Source organism: Octodon degus, unplaced genomic scaffold, assembly GCF_000260255.1.
Source record: "Octodon degus isolate 3935 unplaced genomic scaffold, OctDeg1.0 scaffold00054, whole genome shotgun sequence".
NCBI classification, from domain to species: domain Eukaryota; kingdom Metazoa; phylum Chordata; class Mammalia; order Rodentia; family Octodontidae; genus Octodon; species Octodon degus.
The window spans coordinates 12,072,197-12,083,479 of NW_004524630.1; the positions used below are offsets into that span (position 1 = coordinate 12,072,197).

Sequence of the window (11,283 nt, forward strand, 5' to 3'; positions counted from 1 at the left end):
TATATCTCTAGCCTGCCATTATTTATTTATTTATGAGATAGGGGCTTGCTGTTTGGTTCTCACTAGTTCTGGACTCACTGTGTAGTCCAGGCTGGCCTTGAACTGGCGGTGCTTTTCCTGCCTCTGCCTCCCAGATTGAGATTAGTGGGGTGTGCCACTGTGTCTCTCTGAGAAGGGTATTTTAAGCCAGATGACGACAGACAGGTGCTGGGTGGAAAAGGCTGTTGTGGCTGGATGAGTGATGGGAAAGCGGTAGGCAATGAAGTAAGTGTGGATCAGGTTTTAGGCATTTCAGCAGGTGCCATGGAAGCACATTAAGTAGAAGAATGACGTACTACCATAGTTGACCTGTACTTGAAACACACTAGGCAGTTTAAACAACAGAAATTTCTTTTTTCTTGGTTCTGGAGGCTAGGAGTCTAAGATCAAGGTTTAGGGCGGGCTGGTTTCTCTCAAACCTGTTTCCTAGGTGTGCACATAGCCTTTCCTCAGTGGGAGCATACTCCTAGTGTCTATAACGTCACTAGTCCTATTGGATCAGGGCCCCACCCTTATGACCTCATTTTACCTTAATATCTTTCTCATTTAAATCTTAAAACTCCTATCCTCAAATGCAGTCCTTTTGGGATACTTGGACATACAACTTTGGGGCAAGAGGGGACAAAATGTGGTATATAATAGCCAACTTTTTTTTTTAATTTCTCAGAACCAAAAGTGTTTCAATTAGCATTTAAGATGTAGCTATGGGCGCTGAGGAGATAGCTCAGTAGAATAAGTACTTGCCTTGTGAGCGCAAGGTCCTGAGTTCAATCCTCAGTACCGATGTAGCTGTGATCCCCAGCACCAAATGCTGCAACAACCTCTCCCCTGGGCACACTGAGCCAGCCATGGCACGGCAGTGCACATCTATAATCCCAGCACTGAAGGCTGAAAACCAGAGGATCACTACGAGTCTGAACTGCGTAGTGAAACCCTGCGTGGCTCCTTCAAAGCACATAAGAGGAAAGATGTGACAGTTCATGCTGTCACCATACTGAAATGCAATGGAATGTTCTCATTATTTCTAGCATCCTCAATGCTGGGCACTGTGGAAGCTGGAAAATCCGTCAAAGGTGTGTAGGCAGGACTAGGCCTCAGTGCCTAAAGCAAACAAGCTACCTCAGTCCTGAGATAAGCATCCTGACTGGTTAATGTCGGCTACTAGTTGCGAGGCAACCTTGTGTTACATGTTACTAACTTTGCAAAAGCATAAACATAGGTTTCGTGGTGCTGGCATGTGAATCTTGCCTACCAGGCAGACCAGCAACACCTAGCCAAGCTTTGTCTTCTTGTCTATCTTTCTCATTCCTGCCACCATTTCTCACCAGATAGAACTAGTCAGACTGAGACCAATGGATCCCTACACCTCAATTTTACTCTAAGACATTAAAAACGTGTGTTGATTATATTTGGTAATTTACAAAGAGAACCGAAAAGTCAGTTTCCTCAGTAATGCTTATTGACCACTTCTGATACATTTAACCAGGGACTGTTCGCAGGGAGGACTGTGGTCATGTAGGAGGGTACACACACACACACACACACACACACACACACACACACTATTCCAAGGTAAAAAGTGACTGATGCGATGGAAGAAATAATTGGAATCTAGGAGAGAATAAAATGTAGCACTAATACCAATCACCGACTTTTATTGAGTCACTATATCTGGCTTAAGCAGCTGGTGGTTGCCTGAGAAAAATGAGAACGGACAGAAGCTGGGTTACAGCCTTTATCGTGGTGGGAATCTGGGGGAAAGTCGGGGGAAACTGGAACAGTCTGATAGAATGTGGCCAACATCTACAGCGTGGGCCCAGCTTCCCGCCAGCCCTCCCCAGCTCCAAGCCAATTAAGGGATTTCCTTGCCTTTCACCAACCTCCGTGAAAGAGGAGGTTCAGCGGCGGCGCCAAAAGCAGCTGGCACCCTGCTGAGTTCAGGGAGAGGCGACCTGAGCACGTCTGAAACTTTAAAGTAGGAAGAAATCCAGCAGGAACGGAGCAAAGGGAGCGATCTGGAAGTAGTGAAGGGGCGGCACAGAGGCCGAGCCGGAAACACAGGGACACAGTATTAAGCACCTGCTGCGTACGGCTTTTTTAAAAGCCGACTTCCAGCGCGGAGCGCCGTGACCCGCCTGTGCACAGTGAGCGCGCGCCGAGCGCCGAGCGCCGCGCCGTGATGAGGGTTTGGGGCGAAAAGCCTCCTAGAATGTTTGTCCGTGAGAATGCTCACGTTGCCTTCCCAGGCAGCACTTTGCGCTCGGGCGACGGGGCTGGCTTCGCCGCCGAGTGCCGTGGAGCCCGACCGCGGAGTTCGCAGAGGGCGAGGGAGCCGCAGAGCTGGCGGCTCGCGGGCCCCGCAGGCAGCCGCTGGCCCGAGCGCTGAGCGCGGTGGGCGGGGAAGTGCCATTGTGACTCGGCCAGGTCCCTCCCCTCCTGGGCACTGTGATGCTGCCGGGCAGCTGCTGGCCCCGCGTGCGTGTCCCCGGCCCCCGCCAGCCCAGCGTGTCACAGCAGCGCAGGCGGCGGCGTCCCGAGCAGTCGGGGGCGGGCAGGCGCAGGAACCAGTCGAGCGGGCGAGGACGGCGGCAGCGATGGTGAGCCTCGGGGAGCCGTGGGCAGGAGCGGGGCGCGAAGTGTCCTGGGGGGTCAGCTCAGGGTCGAGGGCGCGCACCCTAGGGCTGCGGGCACCTGGTGCCAAGTGTTTTTGATCGTGTGGGAAACGCGGAATCCAAGAGCGAGTCGCCCCTTAAAGGGTCCTAAGGCAGACGTGAGGTCACAGATGAGGGGAGCCCGCCGGAGGAGTGAGATTTTTGGGGAACCCAAATGGGCAGCTTGAGAACCGGAGTGGGAAGGAAGAGGGAACACAGGAATTCCGGGGCTGCTAGGGTGTTGGGGGCAGTCACGTCTCCAAGCCCAATCCGTGTAACAAGGGATTTAGGGTTTCGCGGTTCCCCACGCTGGGATCGCGCTCTGTTGTGAACCCCCAACTCCAGCTCGGCGGGGCGCTCCGGGAGCAATCAGCTTCCCTGGTGCCGGCCCAATCCAGCTTCCCACTTTGTGGGTTAAAGCCCGAAGGTCGGAAGATCGTGGGCGCTAAGACGTCTCGCTCCGGCAAGGCCGGGGACCTCGGCCTCCGGCTGTTTCCCACTCAGTTTGCGCCCGAAGCCGCGCTGTGCGCTAGGAGCGCAATTTCTTCTCTCCGCAAAACGCCTGCTCCGCGGCGCCAAGAGTGGCTAAAATTCGGCCCTCTTCCCTCCCTGAACTCCTGGGACCTAAGAACCTCTCCCAGAGTCCCGACGTCTCCGTACTCCGGAGGTGCTCGGGTGGAAGCGCTAGCGTGGAGAGTGGGGGCGCGATAAGCGCGTCTGTGGACCAAGGTCATAGAGTGGCCGAGCAGGCGGCGGCCCAGAACCTCGCTCCTGCCGCCCCCTGATGGCTGGAAAAGGGCCCAGGCCTTTCTGGCTCTCGCGACCCAGCTCTGCTGCTTCAGCGTCCTATCTGTTCAACACCCTCCCTCTCGCCAGCGCGCTCCCGGGAACTTGAAGATTTGGGGACCGTGAGGAGGCGTGGAGGGATTTGAGGGTGAAGGTGGCAGAGATCCGGTTCCACCCAAGGCCCTGGTGCGGGGCATAGAAGGTGCCCAGGGATGGACTGAGTGTTGTTTCCTGGCTCCGCGGCTAACTGTGTGTGCCTTCAACAACTCTCTTGGGCCGGGGAGATGGCTCAGTGGAATAGGCGCAAGGGCCTGAGTTCAATCCCCGGCTCTACAAAAAACAAAACAAAAAAACCTCTCTTGACTGGTTCTCTCTTCTGCCAAATGAAAAGGGATGGTATTTGACAGCCCAAGACTCCGCATAGATATTATTTTCATTGACTTGTTATAGAGAAAGAACTTCAATGTCAAGAATTACAAAACCAACCAGTCTGGCTCCATTTAGCTCTTCTTCCTTTATTTTGAAGCAAACCCTAAACTACTTGCTCTAAAATTTAATATTTATACTATCTGCCAGACCTGGCAGTACACATCTGCAATCACATTACTTGGGGGTCAGAAACAAGAAGATTGAAAATTTGAGACCCCCAAGATGTGGAGAGGGGAGGGATAGGAGTGCAAGGGGACATAAAGGAGTTAAGATGTGTTGTGTGCTTGCACGCCAGGACAAATGCCATGAAGAATGCAGTCTTGTGCTGCATGCATGCTAATGAAAAATAATAAATGAATAAATACAGGGCGAGATAGCTCAGTAGAATAAGCGCCTGCCTGGCAAGTGCAAGGTCCTGAGTTCAATCCCCAGTACCACAAAAATAAATAAATAAATAAATAATTAGATTAAATTAAAAATTTGGAGCCAGGAAAATAGCTCAGTAGAATAAGCACTTGCCTGGCAAGGTCCTGAGTTCAATCCCTGGGACTGAACCCCCCCCAAAAATAATAAAAATAAATAAACTTTGGGAACAGCTTGGGCAGCCAGGCATGTGGTGGCACACGCCTGTAATCCCAGCACTCTGGAAGCTGAAGCAGGGGGATCGCTGTAAGTTTGAGGCCATCCTGGGTTGCAGAGTGAGTTCAAGGCCAGCCTGAACTGCACAGTGAAACCCTGTCTCAGAACAACAACATAAAGGACAGCTTGGGCAATGTAGGAAGATCCTGTTTCAAAATAAAAATATGTTGGGAATGTGACTCCACGCGCCATTGAGCCGATCTTCATCTTCAGTACTGTTCTCCATAAATAAATAACTCTGCATAGATATAGATATAGATATAGATATGTGTGTGTGTATATATATCTATATATCTGTATATATAGCTATATATACAGATGTGGAGGGATTTTGTTATTAGCGATATATATATTTACTGGCTAATAACAAAATTATTATAAATTATAGTTTTCAAAATGCTTCCCTTTGCACATGTCAGTTTTGATCCAAATATCATAGTGGCTCTGAGTGAAGCTGTAAGGACGCTCTCAGAGTTAGGACGGGAGATATAATCCAGCACTATAACAAACCTCAGTGGGTGTTCATGCAGCAAGTATCGGAAATACCTGATAAATCAAAAACCTACATAGTAATACCTTATTCTAAACATGCTTAAGAACTTTAAAATGTACTTAGGAATTTTGAAAACCCAGTGGTTGGATATTTTGAAAAAGAAATATCTTCATTTTGAACACTGAAGTTTGTACAGTAGATTTTACTGAGAGCATTTTCTCATGAGCCCAGTACTGTTTTAACGTCTCATTCACAAAACATCTTTTGAAAAGAAAATCGTTTGATTCATTTTTTTCCTCCTCTGGTGCTAGGGCTCGAACCCAGGCCCACAAGAGTGCTGGGCAAGGGCTCTACCATTGAGCTGCAATGCCAGCCATTGGCTGGTTCCTAAAGCCTAGAATGTGCATCTGTAAACTGTGACCCCAGGAATCACCCCCTCCCTCTTAGACATTCCTTCCTCCAGGGTGTTAGATTTCAAGCCATTGTCCCCCATACTCCCCTTCCTGGGGCAGGGGAGGCCCCCTTGATGGTAAAGAGAATTAGATTTGGTATTTCTGTAGGTTCTGAGCAAGAAATAGATCTCTAATCCCCATGCAGATTTTAAATGCATTCCTCTGGTTACGGGGCAGCTGGAGATTTGCTTGTGTGAATACCCCCCCTCCCTCCCTCAGTTACCTGTTAGCACACCACCAGCATCCTTTCACACTTGGGAACTGGAGCCTCAAGTTACACAACTTATAGGAAGATGCTAACTTAAACTCGCTCATCCCGTACCCTCTGTTCTTAATGACCAGATCAGCAGACTACTCTGTAACCTAGCAGCATCCCGTCTGCTTCCCTGTGTCCTTTTGGTAAGCAGCTCTCCTGGGAAGTATGGCACATTTTTGAGGAAATAGTGTGGAAAATCCAGGCCAGGTCAAGGACACTCGAGTGCACAGGGAGTTTCTGGGGTCCACAACACAGCCTCCTTCACTCCATTTCTTTGTGCCAGGGAGCACCAGTGAGTTCTGATGGAGACTGGCATCAAATGGCAACACAGACTCTGTCTACCAGCAAAGATGGGTGGTTAGAGGGTAGGGGTGCTGGGGAGCAGAGTGGGCCTGCTCTCTGTGCTCCTCCACCGTCATCGCCCTATGGGGAGGTATGGCTGTACTCTGCATAGTCTCAGCTCAGACTCCTGTGTCCATTTTTCTTGTCACCAAGAGCAGGTTTCCCCAGGGGTCCTTGGCTGCCTGCTTCTGTGTACAGGATCCTTGGTTAACAGGGCACTAGCTCTGGGCAAAGCTGCTGGATAGCTGAGAAGCAACTGGTGATGTCCGATAGGAAGCTTCCGGACTCTGGTCAAGCCGGTACCCCGCTGGAGGGTGGGGGTGCAGGCGCTGCTACCGTGTCCCTTCTAAGGGTTCTCTTGAACAACCTTGAGAAAAGGTGGAAAGTTAAAAATAATTTTTGAGCAGGAAATAGCTGGTGAATAGAAAGTCAGTGATAGGCGGGAGGTGGGAGGATGTGGCATTCTCAGTGCGAGGAAATGGATCAAGTACTCCTCTCCCTTGGGCCACCAAGGGACCAACAACGGTATCTGTGGCCATGGCCCCCGCAGCTGTCATTTCCCATGTCAGCATCTGCTTTTTAGCATTTCTCCCAGATAACGAGGTGTGGAAGGCAGTGGGAAAACGCAGTGGGCAGAGCGTGTGTTGTTACAAAACTCCTGCCCTGTTGCCCGTACTCCCTCCAAGGTCAGCTAAAGCCCAAGAGCCTCTTGACACCACAGGGCCAATTGTGCTCTAAAACACCCCTGTCCCAGCGTTAGCAAATGCAGGGCAGCCTTCCACTGTCCTAACTGCGACCCTCTCCCCCAGCCACCTTCGCGGACAGATGCTAATTTAGGTCGTTCCTGCTTTGCTCTCTGTTCTTTCCTCTGACTGATGCCAAATACGCTGACATTTGAAGGGTTCTGAGCAGAGATAATTCAGTGCTTCATGAATCACATTTGTTCTTCCTGTAATTATCCCTCCGGAACACTGTGGGTCTACTTTTCACTTGCTGTCTCTGACCTAGGTCCTAAAATATATGTGATGTATTATTCCAGCCTGACAACTAGAGAGAATTGGGGGTAATAATAGGCTCCCTGAGAACAACTGCAGGGTGTGTGCACACGCAGGGGGTCAGGGATGTGGGCCGGCCTCGGTTCTCCCACGGCACACGCGCCCGCCTACGTCTGCTCCTTTCCTAGATAATCTGTGGTTTTGCTGTCTCATGATACTCTGAGATAATTGTTAAAGCTCTCAAATCCCTCTTCCACAGAGGATAGTGGTTAGTACACTGTAGCCCTCTGAGAATAAAGCAAAAGGAAACAGCTAAGGAGCAGTTTGGAAATGGAAAGAAGTATCTAAAGTAGGATTGGCGTAAGGGTTTCTTGCAGTGGAATTCTAATAGCCCTGCAAAGTTCTACAGTTTCCTTTTTTTTTTTTTTTTTTTTTTTGCATATTCTACAAAACACCCACTCCCTCCTCCATGGGGGACATCCAGAGGAACAGGAGTATCTCATCTGCCCTGCCCTGCGTGGGCCTGCCCTCCAGACAAACTTAAATTGTCCCGCCTCTTGTTCACAGGGCTGGGCTGCTTCTCCCACCTACAGTGCCCCCAGGAGGCACGTCTGAGTTCTTCAGGATCCCTGTGAATGTTCCTCCTTGAACCAAGCAGGCCAGCAGTCGCCTTTTCCAGCTCCCAGCTCGCTTACACCTGGTCTGTGCACCGTGTGGGCACAGGCTAAGAGGGCTGTGAGCCTGGAGAAGGCTTCATGGCTGCTGGGCCCGGCTGGGATCACATAGAGCTGGGGGCTGAGGATTCAGCTACTCTTGCCACAGGGTTTCTGTGGTGTGAGGAACACAATGATGGCGATGAAGAGGCTTCCAGGAGCGCAGAGCAGGGGCCTGTGCTGGTCTGCAGTTGTCCAGACCTCTTGCCCATAGGAAGTAAAATTTCACTCAAGACCTGAGGGATGAATAGGGATTAGCCCTCTCTCTTGCAATGACTTCTTTTATATAGTACCATGGGAAACATATGTTGCCAGGATGAAGGGAATAGGTGACGTTCATGGGTCTCCAAGTACTAGGTATATTGATGGGATGCCATACTTTTCTGGAGGAGAGGGGCTCCTAGGTCTCTCCATCACCCTGTCCTTACTCCTTGGATTGCTGGGCAGAGAAGCTGCTGACTTCATAGGGACCCAAGAGAACAGGACTCAAGGGTATCTCTTTAAGCCCAGATTCAAAATAGAACTGTTTGTGTGTGAGAGAGAAATAGTTTGGGAGAGAAAGCAAGTGCTCTGGTTGGCTAAAGAGGGGAATCTGAAATCTGAGTTCGGAGCAAACATATCACTTAAATATCCTCTGCTGGGTCAGCTTACCCTGTTCCCCTGTGCGGGTTCTGAGAAGTAGACACCTGGTTCTACCAGAGAAGGATGACCCATTTTCAGAGAGGCTGCCCTGATCTGCTCTGGTTCTCTCTGCCCTGGAACTGTCTCTGAGCTTGGTCTTGCTGCCCGCTCTTCATGCTTGGTGTAGATGTGGGCAAAGCACAGGGCCATGGCAGTGGAGAGTGCAGGCGAGGCAGGAGGTCGGGGCCGCAAAGGGGAGAACTCAGGCTGGATCGAAGCCCCGAGGCCTGGTCCAGACTCTTTCGCCGCAGCACTATAAACTCCTGAATGCCCCTCCACCTCTCTGAGCCCTAATCATTTTTATGTGTACAACAATGATGAGAGATGCATATGAAGTAGTCTGTGAGACCAGTCTGGCCCTGGTACCCCAAATATTCTGAGCTAGCACAGCCCGATTATGATGGATAGGTGAGCTCTCCTGGCCTGAGGATCGGCCTCCCAGTGACACTGGTACTGGGTCTGCTCGTGCTTATGAGGTAGACCTTGCAGGCAGGAAGATCAGACAGCAGCTGGAGCAGGCTGCCCAGTGCCTGGACGAGAGGAGTGCCGCAGAGGGCCTTCAGGCGGCTCCTCATTCTCTGTGTGCTGGTGAGCTTTCTGTTATTGGAATAAAACCCTGAGATAATCTACTAATAAGGCAAAAAGATTTATTTTGCCTTACAGTTTTGGAGATTTCAGCCCTGTTAAGTTGACCCTGTTGCTTTTGGGCCTGAGCTTCCCCCCAGGTGGTGAGAGAGCTCGCGGTACTGGGAGCTTGTGGCAGTGTAGAGCCAGTTGCCTCCCAGCCAGGGAGTGAGAGAGGAAGAGACTGGCTCCCACAACCTCCTTGGCGTGAGGGCGCGGCACATCCTTAGGATCCACAGATCTCCCACCAGCTGCCACGTTCTGTAAGTCCCACCACCTTCCGATATTGCCACCCATTAAAGGACCAGGCCTTTAGCACCTGGGCCTTGGGGGGACATTCCAGAGCTGAGCTGCAGCACCCTGCCAGGAGGAGGTGCAAGAGCCCAGTGGAGTGCCAAGGAAGTAGAGACTTCAGGGCTCCATCAAGTTTCGCGTGTTTATAATGTCTCTTGTGCTTTCTCACATAACTTCGAAATCATTGCTTTGAATCACAAAGTAGGTCCTTTGTAAGTGTTATGTGAACGGATGAGGGCATGGAACAGGACTTGAAGGGCTTGGGTCCTCAGGACATGGTGGGTATAGTAAATGGTCTCTCTCTCTCTCTCTCTCTCTCTCTCTCTCTCTCTCTCTCTCTCCCTCCCTCCCTCCCTCCCTCTCTCCCTCTCTCTCTGTTCTCTTCCTTCCTTCCTTCCTTCCTTCTTCCTTTCTCTTTTTTTTTTTGGTGGAACCGGGGATTGAACTCAGACCCGTGCGCTTGCCAGGGAAGCGCTATCCTTTCTCTTTTTGACAGGGTCTCACTATGTAGCCCAGGCTGGACTTGGACTCATGGCGATCCTCCTGCCTTTGCCCCTGAGTGCTAGGATTCCAGCTGTGTGCCACCATGCCCAGCTATTTTGTTTTTTACTATTAAAACTTTCAAGTCTCCAGGAAAGAAAATAGAATGCCATAGCTAGCTGTAATAATTTTTTTGCCGTATTTACTTCCTTCTGTGCTTATTATTTTCGAATAGGAGAGGGGACGTAGCGTAATGATGGGGCACTTGCCTACATGTGCAAGACCTGGTTTCCATCATCCCTATCACTGAAAAAAAGTACAGGTATCGTTATGGTTTCACCCCTAAATATTTTAGATACAATTCTATAAAACAAGGACATTTTCATACCTAATCATTCTTAACAAAATTAATCAATTTCTATATGTAGCCTTCAAATTTATTCAAACCAGAATCCAAAGCCCACATAATATATATGGTGGTTATGTTTCTTTCCATATAGGACAGTCCCTCCTCAATTGCTTAATTTTTCATGAGTTAAAAAGATTGGACCAGTTAAGTGCCCTGTAAAATGGCCTGTTTGGTTTGGGGGGGGGGTGTCCCATATTTTCTACCCCCCTCACCTATGTGTTCTCTATGAAATGGAAACAAAATCTAAAGTATTCAGTAGATTAAGGCATCACAGGTAGTATTCTGTGTGTCACCCTGCAGTGCCTCAGGAGGGCTTTACTGTCTGATCCCGTCGCTCTTAGTGGTGTTAAGGTTCTCCTCTTCCTTCTGTTCTTTCTCCTCTTGCTCCTCCCACTCCCCTTCCCTTGCACCTATAGGGAAGTGATGTATCACTGAGCTACATCCCAAACTGCTCCTTCTCCTCTTCTTCCTTCTTTTGCATCACTGGGGTTTGAACACAACGCCTTCGCACAAGGCTGTGTCTCTAGCCTTTTTTAACTTTTGAGACAGGTTCTTGCTCAGTTGCTAAATTGCCCATTGCAAACACAGTGTGATCCCCTGTGATTACATTGATTACATTGTTTCATTATTTCTTTTCGATCTTCATCTTTGGCAGTGGAAACCTCTTCAGGTTGGCTTCTAAATTATCCAGCATTAGGCAGTGTTCTTATTCTGTATGTTCCTTTACCAGCCCTGGAAACCTGCATTTCTCCAAAGAGAATGTAATAGGCTGGGGAGATGGCTCAGTAGAATAAGCACTTCCTTGGCAAGCGCAAGGGCCTGAGTTCAATCCCCCGTTCAGCCAAAAAAACAAAAACAAAGAGAATGGGAAAGTCACTGAGAGACCAGACCATCCTTGATTAGCTTTCGGGAACATCTACAAACCTATCAGTCAGAAAAGTCTTGAATTTTGTATCTCTAAATACTCTAGTGAATCAGTGTAATGGGAAAAGTGTGTGTG

The 11,283-nt window shown here is 49.7% G+C and overlaps 1 protein-coding gene across 1 annotated transcript in view; it reads left to right on the top strand.

The window, feature by feature from the left end:
• Positions 1 to 2,470: 2,470 nt before the first annotated feature.
• Tuba8 (tubulin alpha 8) overlaps positions 2,471 to 11,283 on the top strand; it is a 19,348-nt gene continuing 10,535 nt past the window's right edge. The window contains exon 1 of the mRNA XM_004633391.3: positions 2,471 to 2,636. Within this exon, the coding sequence (XP_004633448.1) occupies positions 2,634 to 2,636 (3 nt within the window). The 5' untranslated portion in view covers positions 2,471 to 2,633. The remainder of the gene's footprint in view (positions 2,637 to 11,283) is intronic.